The 25990-nt window shown below is 42.1% G+C and overlaps 3 protein-coding genes across 5 annotated transcripts in view; 2 read left to right on the top strand and 1 right to left on the bottom strand.

Annotated features, from left to right (window-relative positions):
• The window catches only part of LOC1272435 (ribonuclease P protein subunit p40), a 41602-nt gene extending 40984 nt beyond the window's left edge, over positions 1 to 618 (top strand). The window contains exon 6 of the transcript XR_009765457.1: positions 54 to 618. The gene's annotated coding sequence lies outside the window, so the exon portion shown is untranslated. The remainder of the gene's footprint in view (positions 1 to 53) is intronic.
• Positions 619 to 7073: 6455 nt separating this feature from the next.
• Positions 7074 to 14695, top strand: LOC1272419 (epimerase family protein SDR39U1). 3 transcript variants are annotated; one of them, XM_061650692.1, is made up of 3 exons: positions 7079 to 7212; positions 10367 to 10394; positions 13637 to 14695. In XM_061650692.1, the coding sequence occupies exon 3, from the start codon at positions 13717 to 13719 to the stop codon at positions 14509 to 14511; it is 795 nt and encodes a 264-aa protein (XP_061506676.1). In that variant the 5' UTR covers positions 7079 to 7212; positions 10367 to 10394; positions 13637 to 13716; the 3' UTR covers positions 14512 to 14695. The 3 variants fall into 3 exon arrangements, with proteins under 3 accessions (XP_061506680.1, XP_061506676.1, XP_311172.4); XM_061650696.1 differs by lacking the exon at positions 10367 to 10394 and having other exon boundaries at positions 7074 to 7212; XM_311172.5 differs by lacking the exons at positions 7079 to 7212; positions 10367 to 10394 and adding an exon at positions 12998 to 13346.
• A 1551-nt stretch (positions 14696 to 16246) lies between these two features.
• LOC1272452 (nudC domain-containing protein 1) lies at positions 16247 to 18648 on the bottom strand. The gene is made up of 2 exons (XM_311171.4): positions 18434 to 18648; positions 16247 to 18370 (listed from the first exon to the last, which is right to left on the bottom strand). The coding sequence occupies exon 2, from the start codon at positions 18313 to 18315 to the stop codon at positions 16531 to 16533; it is 1785 nt and encodes a 594-aa protein (XP_311171.3). The 5' UTR covers positions 18316 to 18370; positions 18434 to 18648; the 3' UTR covers positions 16247 to 16530.
• Positions 18649 to 25990: the final 7342 nt, after the last annotated feature.

The raw sequence follows: 25990 nt of genomic DNA, 5'->3' as shown, positions 1-25990 counted from the left end.
ATATAGGGCATTGTATATATTATAATTATTATATTTTTTTGCTATTTAAACAGGTTTGTGATCACAAATATCGCATCAGAGCTGCGGACGCTAGATTTGCAGGATCTCATCATGACGCTTTTACTTGGAGTATTAGTCCCATTCGCAAACATTTTAGAGATCTACATAATAACTTCTGGAATAACTGACAAGTTGTTGGGTGTGTACATATGTACACCAAACATTTGTTTTACTGGCGATAATTTGTTTATTTTTCATCATAGGAGATGCAGGGTATCCTTCCGAACCATGACTTATAACACCCAATCGTAACCCAGATTCAGGCACACTCTATTCTATTTTCTATTTTTAATATATTTCATGCCAGAGGACGAAACATCGTTGAGAGAACAATAGGAATACTGAAATCCAAATTTAGATGCCTGCTTGGAACAGATGAGCGTCTCAATTATTCGCCAAAAAAGTGCACAAATGTTATAAACATATGTTGTGCACTACACAACATATGTATAGAAAACAACATTGGTTGGCAGCAGAATCTTGATGAAATGTGTTTATTTATAAATGATTAAATTAAAAACGATATAATAAAAAAAAAAACATTAATCCCAGCATAAATACTCTAATGTTTTCATATGTTTCATGTATCGTAAATGTTGGGAACTAAAACCAAGGCGGATTAAATTTCTTGCCAAAACGATTTATTACACGCGCCAAAAAAATTGTCGGTTTTCCGCGGTTGGTTTAGAAAAGGGGCTCGTTCCTGTCTTGCGGCCTTTTGAAACCCTTTTCTTCGGTTACGCTTCGTGCCTTGATCGTTTCACGCCTACGCTTGTTGTAAATGTCCCGTTTATGACAGGTAGTTGGATACCTTTGGGGCGACGTTCCAACAGTAAAGGAGTTTCATTTTCATTCTCAGCATTCCTTTTGTAAATTAAAAAAGATGTATTTACATTAACACTGCAATATTTTTGGTTTTACCTAATTGGGTTTATTTTTTAAAATGGCCAGTCGTTCATAACTTATTTCTATCTGCTTGTTCACTTTTGCAGATTTTAATTTTAATTTCTTATTAGCTATTTTCATCATAAGCTCTAATTTCTTATTTGCTACTTCGCGTTTTTGGTCCAACAGCTGTTGGATTAAAAGCTAACTTCTTACTCGCGATTTCTCTTTTAAAACTAAGCTTTTCGTTTTGAAGAGCCAGTTCTTCTTTTCTAACCTCTAGTTTCTTCATTTTGAGATCAAAAATTTTCTGCTGCATTTGATTATATTTTGCAATCTCTAGCAATTTCAATTGCGGCAGTGTTTTCTTTCTCGCAGGATTTGGGAAGGAATCTAGCTCTTGATCGTCTTGGTGCTCTTCATTTGCTACGCTGTTTTCACCAGATAGCATATCATCAATTAGTGGCGGCAAAAAGCTACCACTTGATAGAACAGGTCGTTCTTCATTCTCTGTTGTTATTGTTGTTGTTGTTGTTGTTGTTGATGATGATGATGTTGACAATGATGATGATGTTGATGATGATGAAACACCCATCACAGGACCTTGCGTCCCTGTGGTGCACATAGGCATGTCTAGAAAATCTATAACATGCTGCTCTAAGGCAGAACAAGTATGCAGATTGCAAGGCCCCCCTCCTGTCGCTCGATATTCTTGATGGTTAAAAGCTGTTTTTAATGATGACCTGTAATCAGACCAGACCTGTAATTGAATTTAAGACTAATTCGTTTTCGAGTCACATGCAAAACATACATAAATTACCTTCTTCCATCCTAATGAATTCAATTCCTTTGACACTAATTCCCAAAATATTGCGCTCCCCTTTGACAAATCCTTGACCACGTCAGTATTTCACTCTATTAAAGCAACAAGTCGTTCAAACTGCTGCTTGGTTGTTGTTTTACGTTTGTCCTAGAAGGTTTTACAATGTGTAATAGTTAGTTGATTTACAAATAATTTGTTGTACAATAATACTTACAGCCATTTTTTGACAGGATTAAAATCACACATTGTTCAATGAAAAGCGTTTTCTTCCTTCTGTGTTTTGATAGCAAATGCCAAGAGATGCAAAATCTGATCCGTGATTGATGCTACGGAAATCTGTCCTTCATATGGTTGCCATGGTAACCAACCAGTAATACAGTGGGTAACCATGGAAACAATCTAGGAGCCTGTTAACAATATACCGTCACAAACAAGCTGCGCTAAAACAAATGGGAATTGGTGGTGTAAAGGAAGACGCAGCAAAGGTACGTGGTTCGCTACCCACCCTGATCGTTCATTATTAGCAAGAACGAATGTAGGCGGTAGATTTTTTTTATTAAGTACCACTATTCTTTTTATCATTACAATGGCCTTGTAGGTCGTATATTGTGACGTTAAAAATTGAACATTTTTTATGATGAATAGGACGTGAGGGGAGGGGGGGGGGTGAGTAGCTTTTTTTCGTAGGGCCCAATTGTCTTCGGGAAATCAGACGACCACGGGCCCTCATTCGACCATCGAGCCGCCTATGTGACTAATAACTGGTCAATCATCATTATCATCATTATCATCATCATCTTTTTCTTCCTTTTCTTCTTCTTCTTCTTCTTCTTCTTCTTCTTCTTCTTCTTCTTCTTCTTCTTCTTCTTCTTCTTCTTCTTCTTCTTCTTCTTCTGCTGCTGCTGCTGCTGCTGCTGCTTATTCTTCTTCTTCTTATTCTTCTTGCATGCTGGCCTGTACAGGCTTTGGAGGCTTATTTACTTTCACGCAGCAAGATGGTCAATCCTTGCAAACGGGGCATGATCCATATGATGTGCATGCTGTTGAGTCGTGCGGTTCATATGCCATATGCCTGCTTTCCTACGACACTTCATAAAATGCCGAACTTAGATAGTTTAATTGGTTTAGTCCATGCATACCTACCTTTGGATAGATAACATTTTTTCCTTGGCCTTGGCCTTGGCCTCGTAAAGACCCGACTAACAAAACGAAAATTCTATATTACTATTTTGAGCGTTAATAAAGAGGACATCAATCACAAATTGAAACAATTTTAAACTGACTCAACTAAAATGGCCAACCAATATAGCATTTTTGAAAAAAAAAATCACTAATGAGACAAAAAAACAACAACAGCTAAACTTATAAATAAATTTAAAGTAGTTATTTTTATTCAGGAGGGACAGTTTTGAATTATAAATCATATTTTAAAAATATTTTAAATTGGTAGCGTAAAGAAAATAAACAAACTACAATGAGAAACAGGGTTTACGATGTACGAAAATAGATTCACGTTTCAAAACAGAGCGAAAAAATAATATAAATGCACGGATCCGAGATTCAAAAATGAGCAACCTATGACAACAAGATGAACACCAATGAGTGTAAATGAGTGTCGGGACGTACGCCGCCGCTACGGACGGTTTCAATAATACCAGCCAATATTAGCTTTAGGTGCAAGTACGGTCAACATGAAGGACAAGTACAGAAACTGTTAAAATTGTTAGTTTGTAAGAACATATTGTAGAAATAAACATCATTTACTGTTTTGAAACCATCAAGAGCAGTCGTGTTCACGTTGTTTTATTTTACGCTTTATTTTAAGCCAAAGCAATTGCACAATAATTGACAAACAGGTACTTGTTATCTTGCACACTTGTTATCTATCAAGCACAAGCTGTTTCCAGAGTTACGCGATTAAATACTTTCCAAGACATCGGCGTGTCTCGTATGTCTGCGTAAGTTTAATCCAAACTACTAAATGAAATTGAGTAAATTCATGCATTTACATCATTTATTTACAACAATTTCTGCCCAAATAAACAATCATAAGCTGCTGCTGAACATTGTTCAACTATAAGTAAACATTTGACGTCTAACTGAAATACTGATGCTTTTCTGAACTTCGTTCAATCGTAACTAAACAAGTGATACCCCTAACTTTATCCGTTTTCTGGAGTATGGAGTTTAGAATTTTGTTTGTGACTTCATTTGTAAAAATAGTTTGAATTTATTGGTCAATAATTTCTCCCGATTTATCCAAAACTAATAATTGATTTTTAAATTAGTTGAAAACCAAATAAAATGAAGTTCAGAAAAAAATTTATTGCAACAAAATGATCATCGAAGACACGAACCCGAGTAATATAAACGTACGTTAATATTGAGGAAACCAAATGTTTAGTTGCGATTGAACAATGCTCAGAAAGGCATCAGTATTTCAGTTAGACGTCTAATGTTTACTTATAGTTGAATAATGTTCAAACTCCGCTGAACATTGTTTATTTCGGCTTAACACGGTGTATTGTATGCTCCTTGTACTTTCACTTCAAACGTCGTACCTGCACAGCATCAGTACTCACATACGCCACTGCGGCATGGACACTGTCCAAATCTGACGAACGAACTTAGCTGTGTTCGAGAGGAAGATGCCCGGAAGGATGCTTTTTAGCTCCGTATGTGGATGTAAGGACAATGAAGAAGCCACCCAAATCGAAGATCTGTACGAACTGTTGCAGTCTTGTGATATCACTGTTCAGCAGCGTAATAAACTCACCGTGCTTCGATGGCGCGAGACTGTGAGCGATATCGGACATTCAAAGAGCGATTGTAGCGCCGGATAAATAAAGATAAATCAGAAATGGGTATGTCATAGCTGTGTTTTTTTTATTTGTTTGTTGTAATTGTAGTCTGATTTTATTGAACAACAAATAGTGACGCCAATACTCTTACAAATACATATCCTTATCTAACGCGTTTCCACATACACTACATGACCTCTGTTTGTACTTCCCCTAGTTGATGTTCTTTTTTATGTTGTTTTCCTAATCTGTCTAACCTCCTGATAGTTTAGGTGTTGGAAAATATATGCCAACTGTTGGAAATTAAACAGAAAAATTCAACAAGCTTGAGCAATCGCAGAACGTCGATAAACGGAAACAATTCATTATTTTGACAGTGCTTTTTGCAACTAAGCCGAGGTTTCGAAAATAATATACAAAAAAACAGGTCATCAGAACGCTGAATCTTACCGAAAAAGTGAGTGTAAACAAGTGTGCAACAAGATAACACAAACTAAAAGATCAGTGGGAATGCAAGTGTATATAAAGATTAACGATCATTAGGCCATCAGAAGCCACCAGTCTGATGTACCTAAAGAAAGGCACGAACGTTGTGACAATCCAAGTGTACCCGAGCGACGGTTGGATCAACGACGAGGATAACACAGACTTTGACGGACCAGCGGAGGCTGAAGACCTGGCAGCTATCGAAGCTAGACGGACAACCTGGGAGGGGAGAGACACCGTCGAGCAATCGACAAGCCAAACACCAGAGAAGGAGTTCGTAGCAAAGCTGCTTTACCTTTCCACTCACGAGGACGTATGTGAGAATATCCGAGGAACCAACGAAACCCTGAGAAACCTGGTGAACGTCGGGGTGGTGATCCTCTACGAACTGCTGAAGGAATACACAGCGGCACCTTGAGGGAGTAATCGGCCCTCGGTTGGGTTTCGAGCTGATCTCGAATATCGATTACGACCTCAACCTAGTTGCCTCTGTGTTTGACACACTAGAAGCACTATTAAAAAAACTAAAACTAAAAAACTAAGAGATGTGCTTGCCGGAGGCACCCAAAAAGAAACCAAAAATCCTCACGGAGGAAGAACTAATAATTGAAAAAGACAATCAAAGACTTTTTGGACAAATGTTCAACATGCAAGCTTAACAAACATCATACAAAAACAGTAGAGCCTTTTGTTAAAACAGACACACCCTACACTCCATTTGAAGTAGTATCAATTGACACTCCATTTGAAGTAGTAGGACCGTTCAAAAAAAACAAACAACAATAATCGATATGCAGTAACACTTAAATGTAACTTAGCAAAACATGTAACAGTCATAGCAATTCCTAACAAAGAAGTCAATACAGTAGCTAGAGCAGTAATAGATTAAATCATGTTAATATAAGGCACAAATATTAAGGAATTCAGAAGTAAGGTGAAGCATTTGCCTTCCAACGTATTTCAAGAGTTTAGTTATGTCCCCCTACCCAAGGTAAGGCTTCTAAACACCAACGTTTCCAGTAAGGGAAACCTCTTATAGGTTTCTATGATCGCCTGGACGATCAAGTGTTGAAAAGTCCGCTTCGAACAAAGTATTATTCTACCTCGATACATGTCAGCGCAACACTGACCTACCGCGACGTTGATCGATGTACGGTATGTACCGTATGTACGCTCATCACATTACATGGTGATCGTAGCAATCTCCTAACCCAATACAAAGGTGCAAGTGATGAACACGTGAATAGTGAAGTGACAAGCGCGTATAAAGTATCAAGTGCCGAACGAATGTGTACCAGACGCCAGCTACAAGCCACAGGAAGAGCCTAGATGATAGAAAACCCCGGAAGACAAGAACCTACCACCTACCCACCACAATAGCCTGAAGACAGATAAAGAAAGCAGACACTTCCAGCCGCCATCATCGCCGTCAGTATCACTACAACCGAAAGAACAATATGAACACGTGGCATGGATTGAAGAACTTCAACAACGACGGAGAATACATCGGGCCGTACATCCCAATGGAAGCAGACGTCGTGGAGGAGAAAGGGGAAATACTGGAGCTGCTGCGTACCACTTGGTTATCAGCTGTACAGTTGGTTGACCGATCAGCAATACCCCTTCTTCAACCTCAAGTACAAGTTTGCACCTTAAAACGGTTAATACTCCCGCGGTGTTTAAACGCCGCCTGGAAACCCGACCCGTCGCGCAAAGTAAAGTTCCGTTGTTCTACCCGTCCGTTGCATAAGTGTAACCTGACCATCCTGATGAACCTTCACCAACCAAATCTGCTGACGACGATGTACACCTCATGGCATAACCCGAACCAGAACCTGCCACACTCCCCTCGTCCGTGTCACAACTAATTAGCACAGCATAAAAGCGCGATCGAGGGTTCGATCGAGACCATACTTCGCTTAACTTTCCGTGTTCACTTTTCTTCGACATAAAAGTTCCTGTGTTCGAAAGAATTGTCACCCGCTACAATTGGTGACAGCGGTGGGATAGTGCTAATTAGAGATACTGAGAAAAAAGAAAAAAGTGATTGTGAAAGTGCATGTGGTGGGCAAGTGCGTGTGCGTGAGTTGTTCTAGGTTCCCGGTCCACTTTGCGGACCCCCAGAAGACCCATGTAGAAGGTTGCCCTTGCCATTGGGTGAGAGTTTTTTTTAGTTAATTTTAATATACCACATATGTCTTGATAAACAAAAAGGGTCGCTTCACACTCAAATGGAGACCCAGAACCCGCAGGTGGATCAGCCCTCTATAAGCCAATACGGGCAACATACACAATACATGTGCTGAAATCAAACTTGGAGATTAGTAGTCGATTTTAGACAGCTTAAGAAAAAACTGCTCCCAGATAAATTTCCGCTGTCTATAATAGACTCCATATTAGATAAGCTAGGACGAGCTAAATGTTTTAGCATATTATATCCTATGTCAGGATTTCACCAAATACCACTGGAAGAATCGTGTAAAAAATATACAGGTTTTGAACATTTTACCAAACAGTTTTCAGCGAATGATGAGCATAGCCATGACAGACCTTATGCCGGTATGCGCTTTTGTATTCGTCGACGATATTGTAGTTGTAGGAACTTCAGAAAACTACCTTCTAAAAAAATTAGAAAAAGGTTTTTGACAGACTGAGACACTACAATCTCAAACTAAACCCAGAAAAAAGTTGCTTTTTCGAAAAGGAAGTTACTTATCTTGGGCACAAGATAACCGACAAAGGCATCCTTCCGGATGATTCGAAATGTGACAGTATAACTAATACCCAATACCTCAAAACGCAGACGACGTGAGAAGGTACGTAGCATTCTGCAATTATTACAGAAAGTTCTTCCCAAACTTTGCTTTGAAAGCAAAACCGCTAGTAACAGTCTATTAAAGAAATACAAAATTTGAATCGACACAAGAGTGTCGAGAAGTATTCGTGTGTAAAAACACAATGATTAGTCCACAGGTTTTACAATATCCAGACTTCAGTAAACCATTTATACTAACCACAGATGCTTCAACTGTAGCGTGCGGAGCAGTTTTAGCACAGGAACACGGCGGTATAGATATGCCGCTATGCTTCGCGAGTAGAACCTTCACAAAACGGGAAGTGAATAAGGCTACTATAGAAAAGGAACTAGCCGAAATACATAGGGCGATAATGCATTTCAAGCACGGTTAAAAGTTTACCGTCAAAAGGGACCATAGACCAATAGTCTTTCTGTTCCGTTTGAAAAATCCGTCATCAAAACTGACGAGAAGGAGATTAGATTTGGAAGAGTTCTATTTTATAGTCGAATTTGTAAAAGGGAAACAGAATGTTGTAGCAGACGCTGTATCGCGCATCAAGATCACCTTAGATGAAACCAAATTGAAACGTATGAAGTTCCGATAATGTTTTAGGAAACGTGTTAGAGTCTGATCAACTCAGGATGTTCCTCGTCTTAGCATACGACGAAGTAAAGCTAGAAACATCGGTAAAAAGGAATGAAAACACTATTGAGTTGATAGCAAACATCTGAAACAAAAAAAGTGCAAGGTGCTCTTATATCAGTAAGAGACGTCCAACTGAAAACATATATGGGATAACAGGAGCCTTAATTAGTATAGGATTTCCAACGAAGGAAGGAAAAATCTGCCATTGTGCAATTCATCAAAAACATAGAAAAGAAGCTCGCAATGAAAACCATTACCCAGCTAGCAGTCTCTGAAACAGACGAGATATTTAAAGAGGTGCACCCAAACGACTTAAAGCAAATTTGCTAGCAATCATCTAATGTATACTAAACCACAAACGATTACCAACGAAAAGACGATGAACGACATACTAGACAAAGCACAACATACCGACAGGAGGATCCATTGGATAGTATAACATGTATAAGAAAATCAGAAAAGAATGCGTATGGCACAAAATTAAGAAAGAACAGAATATTTTTTTGACGAAGATTCAGGGTGGTAAACCCCCAAAAAATTGATGCTTTAGAAATGTCGGAAACGAGCGAAGCAACGATTGGAATGAGTGGCTGTCATTTTACTGTTTTTGCTGTAACACTATACCAAATAACCTACATGACTATACGTCATTTCAACTTTTCCATTCGATTTCAACGCTGAATGCATTTGAATACGCATGCATATAAGTGTACATTTCCAAAACAAGGAATGATATCTGAAGTCAAATTTTCAAAATTAAACAATAATCTTTCAAAGGAAGGAGGTGTGACGAACGTTCCAAACCGTCTAGACAGGCCTAATTTTGATATGTATGTGTCCGCGACTTAATCAAATGGTTCCCACATTTTGCCACCATACGAACAGGAACAGGGATGACCTATGACAATTTTGGTTGCCACAAAAAAACGTAACTTTAGCGAAACGGCTTTAACTCGCCGGACATTAAACAAGTAAATCTAATAAATAAAAGATTTCGCGTTGAGAACTAGGTGATGATTGACCTAGCAAACGAAAAAGTGCTATTCGGTGATGCTAGCCTGTTCAGTTTTCTAAACAATAAGTCTCATCCCGCTGACGTCTGCTTATACTGTTAAATACTAAGTCATTGCAAAGCAAACTTTTAGCTATAAATCCGATGGATGGCAGGATATCCAGGACAAAGAGTTAACCTCATTTGTGTAATCTGGGAAAATGAAGTCTGAAAAAACAATAACAAGCACCAAAGCATATTCACCACAAATACAGGATACTGACGGAATCACGAAACGACAGTTAATCATTTTTAATGCAAAAGCACAATATAGAATCCTAGAATGAAAAAAATCAAAGATTATGTACAGATGCGTTTTTAAAATTTTATTTTAAACGAGGATATATTTACCTTTTGTCTTCAATGTTCCTTCAATCTTGATGTTCAGCATTATTAGCAAATGCTTTAACACACTTACAGCAACCATTTTTGAAATGAGAAGCAAATAAACTAAACGAAACAAGACTTTATTAATTACAGTGTTCAATTAGAAATTGTACATTTAGCTTACCTCTTAGGAATAATATAAAACTTATAAGAATCATCCATTCACAATTCAGCTACCTCGTAGGAATAACATAAAAGTTATAAGAATAGTCCATTCATGATTCAGCTACTCAGGATGACAATCGAGACAAGTTCCAATCAATGCGTAGCAGTTTAAGTAATGGCTGTACTAACCTCATCCAACGCACAGGACACTTTATTTGAAGCCAGACATAAGAAGTCCTAGTATAAAAAAATGCAAAATTTTATCACAACGATTTAAAACAATCAATTATTTTTATCTGACAAAACACATGTGTCTTTCTTACAGATCTACACTTGGACTTCCTGGGTTCTGGGTGAGTTCAAGTGCCCACTTCCAACCACACACTGACACACGAGCACTGAGGATTAACTATCCTTAAAATTAAACACACAAAGATACTTACGGTCATTGTTTTCTGCCATGAGCACCTGTAAACGCTGCCAGTGTAGCCTTCGTTACCACATTCAGTTGGTACATTCATTTGGACACAATGATCCTAGTTGAACGAAACAATGTACGGCTCCTCTTTTATAGAACAAAAAAATATAACCAAAAATATGATCCACATGTTGAAAAATGATAATTTCCTTTTTGTTAGACACTGAAACATGGAACAACGTGGCGCGCCGTAATCTAGATATTGAATGTTTAAGGTACACTGGGATCCACGGTCTTGCACCCACACGATCCACACTCAAGAGAAAGGGAAATCGTATGTCGCTTGGTTTACAGTAAAACGATCTCCTGATGTAGCAAGCGCACAACGTTTTTGCTGTTGAATCAAAATTTGTGTTGCCCGCGCACTCACATTTCTTTCCAATGCTACACGCTGGCGTAAAATATCATGAAAGGCACGTGGTGGATCAACTGGTGGATGCAGAACTACGCGTGCCGAAGGGATCTTTGAAACGGTAACCCACTTCACGACAGCCCCGCGCTCGCAAGGAAGATTTTGCAAATTCGGCATTAATGCTCGAGTCACCGACTTATGCTTAACACTTGAGCAGTGCCTCATGCTGCTTGTTGAACTATATTTATTTAATTATTTTTGTTTGGCAATACTTTGTAAACGTTTGTGTTCATTTTTTTATATGTGTACGATGTTTCTCAATACGTACTTATGCTGCCACACTGATAACGTATAACTTGCACTGCCTGTAAATTGATTGATATAATTGATTTAATTAAATAAACTTTGTTAATACAACACTAACCCTATATGTACGAACAAATTTTATCAACTTGAATTAAGTAAGAACTTGAATTATGAAAATAATTAAGAAGGTAGGAATTCAGTAATTAAGAATTAAATAATGGCTTGCCATTCGCATTATTTGCAAATCTCGTGAGAATGCTGAAGCAAACATGTAATTATTTTATTGATTGGTCCAATTAGGACCTAGTGCTATGTACAAAGTTAGTTTTAAATAGATATACAATATTATCCTTATAGTGAAAACAAGCGATATGAATTGAATTCCACGCTCTGTCTCAGTATCCGCAATTTTCCTAAAAATAATTAAAAAAATAAAAACGACTTGCAAACAACCGCATAGTGCAAATAAAAAAAGGAATTAAAAAATGGCCATTCTAGCACTGCACACGCATCGGTTTTTTTTTTTTTTATAAGCACAGGCAAAAGGATTTTTATAGCGGTACAATGGGGATCCCGCAATACCTGAGAAGTAATTAACGTGTTTGTTTTATTTTAAAAAAATTGCCGCCATAAGCATCTACGATTCTTTTTCTTAGGCACAACAACCGTTATCGGTTGCCTTCGCCTGCCTGTACCACTACTTGTGGGCTTAGCTTTCAGTGACTTATGGAACCTCCCATTAGTAGGATAGTCAGTCCTACCTACGGCGTCACGGTCCATTCGGGGCTTGAACGCATTGCGGCCATGTTGTTAAGTCGTTCGAGTTGCCGACTGTACCACGAGACCGGGTTAAAACCATTTACGATTAGCCTCTCATAAAAATATTCTTAAAACTGTGATATGAATTGCACTTTTAAAAATCATTGAAAAAAGAATTTCTGCAAAACCCTCTCAAAATATTGTATTTAAATATTTGGATGATTTTTAAATGCATTACTTATTACAAAACAAAAAAGCTATTTTTCGAAGTGTCTTTAAAAATATGTTACGACCCTTAACTATTTTTTAAAAAAAAAACACAAAGATGTGAAAATGGCATTTTGCTCAAATCATACATTTACTGTTTTTAATGATCTCATCCAGACCGGTGCAAATTGGGAAAAAACAATAGCAAAACTCATTCCGATAGGAATTTAAAAAGACTTCGTTTAACAGACAATAATCGACTGATGCATTTAAAAAAGGGAAAAAAAATCTGACGGCGCCATCTGTTGGTGGGATAGCTAGCCAGTAGAAGAGCTGCTAGCTTTGAGAGCTTTTCCCTATGTACTGTTGTAAAGTTTCGCATTGAAGTTATGTATTGCAAGAACTAGAACGACGATACGATTGCTTAAATACTAACTGATGTTGTGTGTGAATTATAAGACTTTTTATATTCCTTATAGGTTGAGAGCTTGAGCCGTTTAGACCCTGTTTAGTGGTCGTTTAGTGCATTTGTGGCACTTGGGTTTTCTAATATTCGAAGGAACAACAAACAACGCTTCGTACTGCTAAAATGCTCTTAAAATTAGTGTGACAAACAGTTAAAACTGTGCAACATGAGTTAATTAACATAAAGGATGGATCGATTTCATCTAAAATCTAGTATAAAAATATCATCACGAAAGCAATTTCAATGAATGTAACAAACTCTTCGAATCGAGTACTTTTCTGCTGCTATAACCGCTCGACTGGCTTGCGCTGCTCAGCGCAAATGTTCCGCGGGGCCTCTTTCGTTGTACGGGGGTTTATGGCAAAAGAAGCAGAAGTAGCTGTCATAAACATATTTGACAGATATGAGCATACATTTGTTTATTTTTCTTCCCGGCAATTTGCGCTCGCAGTTGCAAACTCGTTATGTGACGGTGGGAAAACATTTGCCGTGGCACACGAACAGCATTTTCTTTCCACAGACACCTGTTAGAAAGAATTGGGCGAAAGTACACTAAGAGCCAAGATACAAAAAACAGTGAGTCCCAGATTGGAATACACAATCAACGGCCACGAGCAACCACAGCAGTGCGCTGAAAACCTTTTATGGCAATTAAGTTCAACGCTCGGAAAAGTTCCTTCTGAACCAGCAGTCAGGATATTCCTGTAAACATACGACCATGTCACACGTTGTAATTGGTAAGGTTCGCACGAAGTTTGCTGGAGTACGGGACGCAGACGGAAGATTTGGCCGTCGATACCGAATTTCCTGTTGCGTAACATTGCTACACTTTTAACACAATACGAAACCACTTGCTGTGGTAAATCACACTCACACACACGTACTCACACACACACACACACACACACACACACACACACACACACACACACACACACACACACACACACACACACACACACACACACACAAACGCACTCGCTCAAATGCTAAGTTCAACGACGATCCCCTCCCCTTTTTTTTCTAGGTGGCGGCACCGGCTTCATCGGCCGCCGGCTGGTAAAGACGCTGCTCGCTGAAGGTCACGAGGTGACGACGATTTCGCGCATGCCGGGCCCGAAGCACATCAGCTGGCACGAGCTGGAGAAGGAGGGCCTGCCGAGCGGTACGACGGCCGTCGTGAACCTGGCCGGCCAGAATGTGCTCGATCCCACCCGCCGGTGGACGCCCGGCTTCAAGCAGAACGTGTGGAACTCGCGCATCAACACGACGGCGGCCTGCGCGCGGGCGATCGAGCGCGCCACGGTCAAGCCGGCCGTGTTCGTCAACATCTCCGGCGTCAGCCATTACGCGCCGGGCAGCCAGAAGCACACCGAGCTGTCCAAGGTGTCCGACTACGACTTCATGTCCCGGCTGTGCATCGAGTGGGAGCGGGCCGCCACGCTGTCGGACAACTCGATCTGCCGCGTGGTGCGCGTACGAAGCGGCGTCGTGCTTGGACGGGAGGGCGGCATGATCCAGTCGCTGATACTGCCGTTCTGGTTCGGGCTCGGCGGTCCGGTCGGCGACGGCAAGCACGATCTGCCCTGGATACACGCGGACGACCTGTGCGGGCTGATACGGTTCGCGATCGAGCGGCCTGAGGTAAGCGGGGTGCTGAACGGGGTCGCCCCGGAGCTGGCCACCAATGCGGACTTTACCAAGGCGTTCGCGGCCGCCCTGGTCCGGCCCGCCTTCTTTCCCATGCCGCTGTTCGCGCTGAATCTCGTGTTCGCCGCGGAGCGGGCGGTGCTGCTGACGAACGGCGCGAAGGTGGTACCGCAGCGTGTGCTGGAGTACGGGTTCCAGTATCGGTATCCGGACCTGCAGTCCGCCTGCAAGGAGGTGGCACACTTGTTCTAAGCCCAAGCACGATCTCGCCCGCGCAGCCCAAACGCAGCTCTAAACGCAGTCTTGGTTAGTTCCACTGCGACATGATGAAAGTAGGCGGTGGGTGTATGTAATTAAGTCAGTCATACTCTAATGCACATTAGTTTGTACGTTATTTTTTTTTTGAAATTATAAATATTTTCAATCTAAAAACAAAGCGTCCCCATCACTGTTACTGGATCTATTCGCATGCTTCTGTTTGTGGTAAAAATTGTAGTTTTTTTTGCATTATTTTTTCTTTGCTATTTTACATTTAATACCTCAACTATTTATACTAAAGTTATACAGAAACCTTATTGCAATTTACATTTATTTATCTGGTGTAAAATGTTCATGATGTTTTCACGGCGAAATCACAATTGCAGCGGAGAGTGATGAAGACATCTGGTCAATGTAATATTTCACAAAAATCTGTGTAAATAATCGAACAACAGCAAGAATGTCCTTTCTTTTGCCATCTAAAGGCCTTTTATATGATCCGTCATTTTTAAGATATTAGTTAAATTGAAATTTCAAGGATCTCTTGTATTCAGAAGTGTGCGCCGAGATTATGAGCTTTAAAACCCAATTAAAATCAGTAGCTGATGACAACCACTTGAGAGACCATTACCAAACTTGCTTCAGGAAATGATCATGAACCCATACCGGTATTGGGGCTCATACAAAACCTACACTGGTTCTGGGTTATATAATGAACCCATACCGGTCCTGTGACTAACAATGAACCTATACCGGTCCTGGAACCGATGATAAACTCATAACGGTTCTGGAACTGATTCTGAACCCATACCGGTCCTTGAACCTATCATGAACCGATACCGATCCAGGAATTGATGCTGAACCTGTACCGGTCCTTGAATCGATCATGAACTCATACCGGTCCTAGAACTGAGATGATCGATCATGAACCCTAACCAGTCCTAAAACTGAGAATGAACTCATACCGGTCCTGGAACAAATACTGAACCCATTCCGGTCTGGGTACTGATACTGAATCCATATCGGTCCTTGCACCTATCATGAACCCATAACGGTCCTGGGGCTGATTCTCAAATCCGTATTGGTCATGGAAACGCTCGTGAACTCATACCGGACCAGAAATAGCTCCCGATTGCAGTAATTTTCTGGAACAGTACCTGGAACTGTTCCAGATTCCGATTTGGTACGATACTTGTACCTCGATACAGTTCCAGCTCCAGTCGACAAACCATACCTGGTAGTGCATATGCAGCGTAGGAAATCTAGTAGAATTTGTAAAGTGATAATAATGCAAAACCAATATCTCACCTCCACTTTCACATGGTCGTTTAATGATACCTTAAGCCCGGATTACAGTTGCAGAGAACTTGAACGTGAAATTTTGGTATTTTCTGCTATATTTCCGTAAACAATTAACAGAATATGGCTTATCGTACACCAAAAGTAAGGACATTCAATTCCCCAACAACTAACACATTATGAAATAATGAATTAAATGCTTTTCCATGTGATTTTCCGCTGACCATTCTATTTTCCACCGTGAACAAAGCGCAGATTCACAAGGACATGCATTTAATTTATTATTTCAATATGTTAAAAACAAAATTTCCCCATTACTTTCACGCAAGGCCTAAAAGCGACCTGAAGATGACATACCATTCCACATTAACGTGAATGTTCGGGTATTCGATGATCTTCTACCTTATCCCTATCATTCTTAAAGGCGTCGTTCTGATGCAGGTTTCATTGTGTTTGTTTATTTACCTTAACTAAATTACAGTCACAGGTTTTTTTTTAATAAAATCTTTTAATTTTTCATTGCAGAAATAGTGGGTTAGGTAAGCTGATTTGGAAATGTACAGAACAATCGCGAAGTGGGAAGATCGCGCAGAAAGGCTACAGAAGGATGATACAATAATGCTGTTCTTTTCCGAATGGGCGTGTTTCCTAGCGTTCTGAGGCTAAATAAAAGCAAGGCTTTGGAATACACCTCCCCCCCCCCCCCCGCCCTCTTTACTCCACGGTCAGTTGCAACGCCAAGATTGCCTTCTCCGCTAGCAGTATCAGCACGTCGTTTTCGCAGGCAATGCCCAAAACCTCCCCGACGTCCTTCAGGCTTACGAACTGATGCTGCCCGATCGTTACCTGCGCCCCGGTGCGGTTGCGCAAACCGGCCCCGCTCGCACCGTAGCTCCCCTTGTACAGATAGACACCCCGGTGGGACTCGCACACCACCCCGTACCCCAAATCCGGCGCACAGCCAAGATACTTCTGCTGGCGCTTCGACGCCTGCACGTAGCCGAACGCGTGCAGTGTGCCCTCGTGCTGCAGGCGGCAGTCCTCCGCCCCGAGCGGTACCGGCTGCAGCTGCCACAGGCAGGCATCGACGTCGTGGCGGGTCGCGAAGGTGGCCGGCAGCCCGGCACGCAACGTCACCGCGAACAGTGGCGGCCCGTGGCCGAGCGAAGCGGTATGCGTGACCGTGTGGTCGGCCGCGGACAGCCGCTCGAGCGTGTAGTAAGTGTCCTGGCCGCTCTCGAAATCGCACGGTTCCAGCGGTGCACTTAGGTTGGGGGCGGGCGGTAAATCTACGTCGGGCGGTGGCCTGCTAGTATCCCCCGCCTCCGGCACGGCTTCGTCCGGGGCGCCCGGGAACAGGAACGGCCACATTACGCCGGGCTGTTGCTTGCGCATTGCGATGTCGAACAGCTTCGGATCCATGGACCAGGTCGTGCTGTCGTGGTCGATCGCAGCAAACAGCTGTGCGCCATCGATCACGACGGTGTCGTTAGCGAACACCTGCAGCAGCGAGGGTTCGTTCGGGCCGGAAGACGGTTCGCACACCACCCGATACTGCACGTCCTTGTGCTTGTCGAACGTCACGTTCACCTCGTCCGGCGTTTGCGTCCAGCGGAAGGGAAACTGCTCCCAGGCCGCGGGAGGTTCCACCGATTCGCTTTTCGTCGGCTTCGGTTCCGGGCCCACGACCGGGCGCTCCGAATCGTACACGAAGCGGTAGGGCTGGTCGGAAGCGACCAGCACGGCGGCCGCGTGATAGTCGAGCGCGCAAAATCTCGGATAGCCGTTGCTCGCCAGCGTCCGGGAGGCACACAGTGTCCAGGCGGGCGGGCCCGACTGCTGCTGTTCGAGCGTATGCCAGTGCAGCAGGCATTTGGATTTTGCCTCCGGCTGCCCGTCGAGCTGGAGCGTCAGAAAGTGCAGCAAGCGTTTGCCGTCGCGTACGACGTATCGCCCATCGAGCAGGACGCCACCGCCGGGTAGGACGCCTTGCGCGAGATTATGCTCCACCGGTCGGAGTGTGCTTTGTGCTTTCCATTCGCGACCGGTGTTGCGGTCTCCGGTTTCCAGCACGCGCACGGTACCGCATCCGTCCGACAGCAGGCAGTGGTGCTCGGATGGGAACAGCAGCGAACAGTTGTAGCGCGCAGCGACGTCCTCCTCCCCATTGCTGCCGTTCGATGATACCGTTGGGAGCTTGTAGACGGCCGCGATCGGCAGCATCCGGCCCTGCGCACTGTCATAGCACACCCGCTGCAGCAGCCCGATCGAATCGAGGTAGTAGCACTGGCCCGGCGCCCATGGATCACGCACCAGGTGATTCTGCATGCCAAACAGTCGGGCATGGTAGTAGGAGCAATCGTTCGTTTTAACACGGTGCGGGTGACTGGTGGGCGAAAACTCGGTCGAGAGCACCGGCACCGGTTCGAGGGACAGCTTGTACCCGTCGAAGTTCGGTTTCAGCAGCTTCTGGTCCGGTCGTAGCTCGATGTGTGGCATGGCTGATTGCTTCTCATTCGTCCATCGGACGGGGTACGGCTTGAGGCTGTGGAAACTGTTTTTAAATTCACCTTTAATAGGCTGCGTGAGCGTACAACTCGAACCTTACTATTTATACCTTTGTTTGAGCGATATTGCAAGCGGTGTGTGTTGTTGCCTATGTGAACAGAGATGACGTTAGATGCGGAACAAACTGACACACAAAGTCAACATAGGGCCCATTCACACTGTTCGCTCCTGTGCGTAACCGTCACGACAAGCCAATTCGAGCAGTTTGTGAGCTCGTCCGGTGATTAAAATGGTCAGTAAAGAAACCTCATAACGGCCAAGCTACACGTACCGGACGACATCGGACGATGCCATAAAACGTAGGACCGCAGACAAGAGATTCGCGTCGGGCCGGGCCGTGTCGGATCACAGCGGGCCGATTTTGTATGGGATTTGACAGTTGGCATTAACGGATTTATGGCATCGTCCGATGTCGTCCGGTACGTGTAGCTTGGCCGTAACAGTAATTTAAGAGCAATTTAGCGGTACGAAGTGTTGTCGTTTGTTGTCAGTGAAAAGATATAAATAAGAACAAAAAGAGTATTGTTTTAAATGTGTTCAAAACTGTTAGGCCGAAAATACAAGGACCGGAAATTCGCGGCCGCCAAACTGCTCGAATGGGTAAATTAACGATTGCTAATTTACCGTTACATTACTCTTAAATTACCGGTAATTTAGCGGTAAGATAGGGGTAAATTAAGTCCGATTTGTCTGACTAGGAAGGCTCAGCCCTCGTTACGTTACGTTATCGTTACGCGTAACGCTTGTTTATCTCAAACCCAAGCAGCATTTTGGGCCAACGCCTCATTTAATCGTCGTGGATGAGCTCTGAATGAAATTGATAGATAATCACGACTTAGGCCCGGGTCTATGAAAATGTTGCCACAACATTTGTTGCCAAATCGTACTGGACAAACTGTCAAACTCATGTTGCGGGAACATTTTTGCAGCAAGAGAAACAAATCGATTTGTTTCATGTTTATCTGTTGCATGAAAATTTTTGTACTTGTTTGCACACCAAAACGGATACAAAATAATCGCAACTTAATTTTCAATGTTTGTGAATGAATATGTGCACAGTTTTTGAAATAAACAGGAAAATCCAGAAATATTGCCATTGAACAAATGATGATCATAACGAAAAATGATAGATGAAATGTAACGCATTTTAACGCATTGTAATATTCGAGTTACACAAATTTTTATTTTTGACAATTCAGATGTCAAATCAGTACCATTTTCTTCGCCAATTGTCTAATGAAAAATAATTTTCAATCCTTTTAAAAAATTGAAATCACTAAACAGACAGAAATAACCGAATTTTTCACACGAATCGCATTGAATAAGTAATAAATTGCATAAATGTGTTAAATTCAATCAAAAATCATTATTACTCAAGTATATTTTGGCTGTAAATCGTGATATTCGACTTACGCGAAAATTCGAGTTATACGAATGTCTCCAGAACGCATTATTCGCATAACTCGGGGAAATACTGTACTACGCTTCGGCAGTGCACCACAGCAATTTAACACAAATTAAACTTTAGTATTCCTGTTACAGGCGTCCCCCAAGTTATGATCCCCTCGAGGTACGACGATTTGCAGATATGACGATTTTGATTTTTACAGTTAAAGGATGTCATAAAGAAAAAATTGATGTTTTTTTTTACATTTCTTGCTGATATCCATTACATACACATTTACAAACATTCTGCAAACTACCCGATCTTGAATATCAATACAAGAAGTCTCCGAGATACACGGTTTTCAAAATTTGACAGTTCTTTGAGCAAATTGTACAGATTTGCTTCAAGTGGTCGGTTTTAGCTACCAATTTAGTTATTTGATCTGATTTCAACTGAAGATTACAATTTTATACCTTTTAAATGGTTTTTATAATTCGAACAAAAGGGATTTCGAGGAATATCGACAGTCGATGGATGAAATTAGCACTATTTGCTTAAAAAAAACTGTCAAATTTATAAAATAGCGTATAGTGAAATCGCATATATCGAATATGGCATATATCGGGGAATACCTGTATTTAGGACGGTTTAAACATTCGTTCAGCAAAAATGCTTCTTGGGTTCGAGATAAAAAAGAAGTATGTATATGCGTAACGCTAACGTAGAGGGCTGATCGTTATGTTTGCCAGTTTTCGAGCGTGACCACCAGATGTCAGTAATTTCAAATGTTTCGCGATTGGACAAAATGCAATTTCGGGGCTTTCATTGCAAACCCACTCAAGCGCCATAAATGCACTAAACGGCTCCCAAGCGAGGTCCAATTGAGCTAATTTCTCAGCCTAAAATGAATCCTAAAAGTTTCCGTTTAGCAGACGATAAATGACTGAGCAAAAAAGAGCTATTTTCAATAGCAAAACAAAGCTTGTGACACTATCTGTTGGTGGATTGCCTGCCAGTGGATAGCATTGCTTTGAAAGCTTCCCCTTTGATTTAACATTTAAGTTATGAATTGCTAGAACTAGAACGGCGATTGCGATTTTTTAAACACTAAACTTAAATGTACAATCATCATTAAAGAGCAGGGGTCGGCAAATAATGAGCAGGGGTCGGCTTGAGAAATAATCTCACACACACACTTGCTCCAGTAAGTCTGCGCTCTAGCACCTACTGAACCTGCGTATCGACTTCAACTCCGTGCAAGGGGGTGACACGGTCGGACTTGATTCTGATTCTAACTCCGAAAAGATTTCGATAGGTTTCGATAGGTTGAATTACGGCCCTACTGGAGATCCATGAATTAATGAACCATAATTAAGAGGCATCAAAAATTGATCTTGTCTTACTTTTCTAACTACCCCCTATTACTTCATCGACGCGAGAACTAATGACAATTCTTTGCGCCCTAAGGAGGGGACATAATAGCCGAACAAAAGTAGTAATAGAAATCCTAAAAAACATAACCCATTGATGTGTTCTTTTATCAGTTTTGTGAGGCATCATTTTCTAAAATTACCCTAGGCACGAGAACAAAAAAACATCCCTACTACGATGCACATGTATGTGTGTGTGCGCGTATGATTGAGGAGAAAGCGAGAAGATTTCTAATTCAGGCGTCTTAATGACTTTTTTTGTCAGCACAGCGTGATCCTTTTAAAATCACCGCCACCAATAAATCCTAAGCATGCATTTTACGACCCATTTGCAGCACAAACGAGGGACTGATCCAGTAACTGGGCGAATACCTTCACCAGTGTACATCATTGGTACAATGCTACGATAATCATACATGCACATCATGGTTTTTTTTTTTAATTCGGAATATCCTTATTCATGAAGAAGCTAACGTGATCGGTATGCCTAATGCCATAGAATTGTAAAATTTGCTTCCTGCATTTCACGCGGCGCTTGCCTTTAGCGCATTTTATCAATGTCGTTTCTTTCTTTCGTTTAAAATCTAATATGGTTTTACCTAAGGCAATTTACAGCCCTTTTTGTGAACTACACAATAGATAGCAACAGCGACAAAAAAACGCCCAGACATATCCCTAGGGGATGTATCTCACAGGCTCCCTAGCAGCGACGGTAGCGATCTGGATCTAGCGCACGGTGAACGATTATGGAAAGAGGAGAAGAGAAATAAACTGAGCCTAAATGCTGTGCGGTAGCGTTCACGACAGCATCCGCGCCAGTCCTTCTTCTGATTATTCCGGAAGCGCCCTAACGATACTGTGCGCCCTTCTCGACATGGCTACAGTTTAGCGAAATGCTCGGCAAAGGAAGCCAGTGAATGGAGAATACCGGTGTACAACGCACACGTGCACATCCGCCACCCAAGGTGCAGGGGCTACGTGTGCAGGGACGGGTTGCGTCTGGCGAGAATGTGGCGAAGGAATCGTTTACTCAGCTCAAATATTTACACTCCGTTGTTAATTATTGTTTGCCTCATGAAACGCCACAAGCCCATCGACATCAAGTGGTGCACTTCAACGGTCTCTAAATTGCTGTTAGATGAAGAAACCACAGGAACTCCACCAGGTTTAAAACGTGTCAATACTCAAGTGGCTACCCAAGGCGTCTTCCTTATCACCGTTCGATGTGATTGTACTTTGCGTCCGTAGCCTGCAAGGATCTTTAGAAAACTGAAGTACGATCTGTCCTAGAATCACCATGATGCGTTTTGAATCCTGATACATAGTTGCATAGTTCCATATTCAGCAAAGATAAATAGAACATAGATCTAAACCGATGCTTTCAAGATCGAATTGCTGCTAAAGTCAGGTAATTGTCAGATTTATTCTCAATCGCAATCTATCAGATCTTGAAATTTTTACAAATTCTAAAGCGATACAAACACGAATAGAATTCAAAGGTGGGTACAGATACGTCTGACATTGTTCACAAGATAGAATTAAAGTAATCTTGTTAAAGGATATACGTAATCGGACCGAGTACCCAATTCATTCAATCGTTTTTTTTAACATCACGTCCCGAAGGGTTGTGTGAAAATATGAAGATTTTAGCATTCTCGAACGTGTCTAAGAGAAACATCTGGCTTGCTGGATGCTATACATCGGGATGTTAGTCCTTTTCAAACGCGTAACGTCTAACGCATCTCAACCAAAAAGTTGCCACATATCTCCTGCTTAGATGGCTGCGTCCTACGCCTTCATCCATCCTGCTCCTGTCCCACATATTGCTCATGCGTGATATAGTGTTTTTTTTTCATGCGTTTTCTCACGATCGATTTCAACACTTTGGGCTGCATAAATTCAGCTCAATTTGTGTGCGTGTGTGTGTGTTTTTCCCTGTTGTTTTTGTCACTTTCCAAGAGACTTTGCCAACTTTCCGTCTCTTCTTTGCGTTCCTTTTTCTTCCCTCGATTACAAGACATTCTCAGATCTCCTGGATAACTTCGTTCCATCTCCGCCGTCTACAGTTTTCTTACCCTGTCTTTGGCTCTCAATTTTTATCTTCTTTTTTCTCTGTCGGCAACCGCACCGCAGAAGTGGTTATGCTCCCACGATACTGCTCGTATGGACAGTTGTGTGGAAAAAGCTGTACTTTTTTGTGTGTTGATACTCGAGAAAAATGTCGTGCGTGCCCTTCTTGCATCTCAGCACTCAGTTTCCGTGCGTGTAACTTCATGCGTGCCTCGTTAAGCCGTCGTTGTGGTGATCTTGCGACACTTTTCCCTTTTCGTAATATGATCTGTTCCAGTTGAGACAGTTTTTTTTTTTTGTATGTATCAATGGTATCTCATTCTTTGTGATATGTTCTTTCTCCACGCTGCATTCACGCACTGCCTTAAAAATGTATCAATTCATGGCAAGCAAGTGTTTTTCTCACTCATTATTCTTTGTTATTTACTGTTAGCTGCTTACTGTTTGTCGCTGTGTAGAGGTCGGCATCATACCAAATTTAATGTTAAGAATCGAACGGAAAGCCCTACGTTGCTACCTGTTGGTGAATATCTTGTACGAGTCCTTCCCTGATCATCATTCACACAACATTTTGAAACAAATGCTTGATGCGCAGTTCAGCTGTATTTTAAATCAATTAAGCTCAATGCCACTCATTAACTACCAAACCTAGTTGTGATGGAGCTTACAACAACTGTGAAAAAAACGGAACCACTTAATTATTATTACTCCCGGCAGCGTTTGTCCTCTCCTGCTCGTGGATTATTTATGAACATTCAGATAGATTTTCTGTCCTGTCAGAAACGCGAATGAATTGGTCACGCAATTGGGAATGTTTGTTCCGCCCCGGTTCCGGTAGGATTCACTCCAACAACGGCAGGATCACTCGTCCCCGTGGGAATTGTAACGCTCTCAGGAATTGTGGCTAGGTGTTGCCTTCAAGCCGGCCTCTGTGCTAATGGCAATAAAACTGTCGTTTTAATCTATTTTAAGCGTTTACTAAGGATGGGATGTTTCAAGAATTGTTGAACTTTCCAATTGATGGTTCCAGTAAGAGTGGATGCCGGTTCGAGGGCGTGTAGTCGAAGGCTAGAGGCAAAAGGTTCACTGTCGTAGCTGGCCATACATATATTATGTTGAAAATACTCATTTACAGCCGTATGCAATGGACGCTCAGAATACATATACGGACTTCTCATACAACCGTTCCATGCATGGCCTTGGAACAAGCCCACCTTGCCTACAAACGTAGTGTCCCAAACGCTTGGCTGACTGTAGCAGCATTACTAAATGGATGAACTAATTAGTCACATATAGCTAAGGCCATTACCAGCGGAAGTAACCCATACAAGAATGGATATTATTGTAATTGGAACAACATTAATTATTATAATTAACGATCTAAATTTACAAAATTTCATGAGATGAGATGTGGTCATGCCACACAACAAGGTATAAAACAATCGTTAGTTAAGCTGAACCACCTGCGTTACTCGATTGTTAGATCCAAAAAGATTGAGTTTGATTGCTTGTTTACATGTTCAACAAAAGGCGAGCTCACGCAAGCGCTATGCAGCGCAGCTCTAAGTACTTTTTATCTCTGGGAAAAAGTGCGTACTATCAGGATTAAATCTGCCGGCTATGAAATGATCAAACACGATACAGTATCATGGAATTATATGGAATTATGGCAACATTCTTACAAACCTTCAATTACGCATTCGTCCGGCCCGGTCTGTATATCCTGCGATTGCGGTTTCTTAGACAAGGGTACCCTTAGACCCGAAAGAAACGAAACAAAACAAAAAAAAACCCAGATGTTTGCCAACGGTATTGTGCCACGACCACAAAGCACGTATGCTGCAGCGAACAGGAAGCTATCCCCAGCAGCAGACCCTCTCGAAGGTCAGCCTGGTTGAAGCTGAGCTAGAAGAAAGCAGCAACAATAAATGGAAACAATCAGCATCGGTCCCTGCCGAGCAGTGTTGATCCTCCGTGCGTCAAAGCGAGCGACAATGCGGTGCCCTAGGAAGCGCAGCAAGGAGGTGTCCGGAGACGAAGTAACAGTCCCATTCAATACCGTTTAATAGGAGCCGGGTGCGCACCCTTCGTTAGGATGAATTATGCGACCTAACTTCCGGTAAGCTGGAGCGCTACCGGGAGGGTTGACCAGTTGCCAACCTTCTTGAGTGTTTCGACACCGCCACACAGCTCCTCGGGTCGGGTTGGCACCGCTTTCCTTCCCAGCAAGCGGGGCCCTGGGCCGATCGGTTTCCCCGGTCGGTGCGCTAAGCACGGTCAGCGCAGCAGTGTTTGCAGGCACAAAACTGTCAAAGCTGTCAGGGAAAATTAGAGACCGTGGTTTATCGAAGCTAATTGCTTCTTGTTCTCGGCGTGTGACGATCTACGACCTCTCCCCCTCTTGCAGGAAACAGGAAACTATCACGCTGTACAAACATTGGAAAAATTGAAAATCACATGGGAAAAGGCCCGTATCTAATCAAACATATTGGAGACGAGGCAATGATCCCCTTTCGTAAGGTGAAGAACGAGCACCCCTTGGCGAGGGGTTATCGGGCTATTAAATTACGGGTTTTTTTTTGTGCTTGTAGTTATTAATATTTGATTCTAGCCACCCCATTCATGCTGGACAGAATAGTTTACGCGAGCGATAAAAGTTCCGTGCGGCCCCCGGACCCAATAAATCATAGGCATCGATCGTCCATATCGTGCACACGCG

This window comes from Anopheles gambiae, chromosome X, assembly GCF_943734735.2.
Source record: "Anopheles gambiae chromosome X, idAnoGambNW_F1_1, whole genome shotgun sequence".
In the NCBI taxonomy this organism is placed as follows: Eukaryota; Metazoa; Arthropoda; class Insecta; order Diptera; family Culicidae; genus Anopheles; species Anopheles gambiae.
The sequence above is the reverse complement of the archived record's forward strand: the minus strand, read 5'-3'. Positions and strand labels throughout refer to the sequence as shown.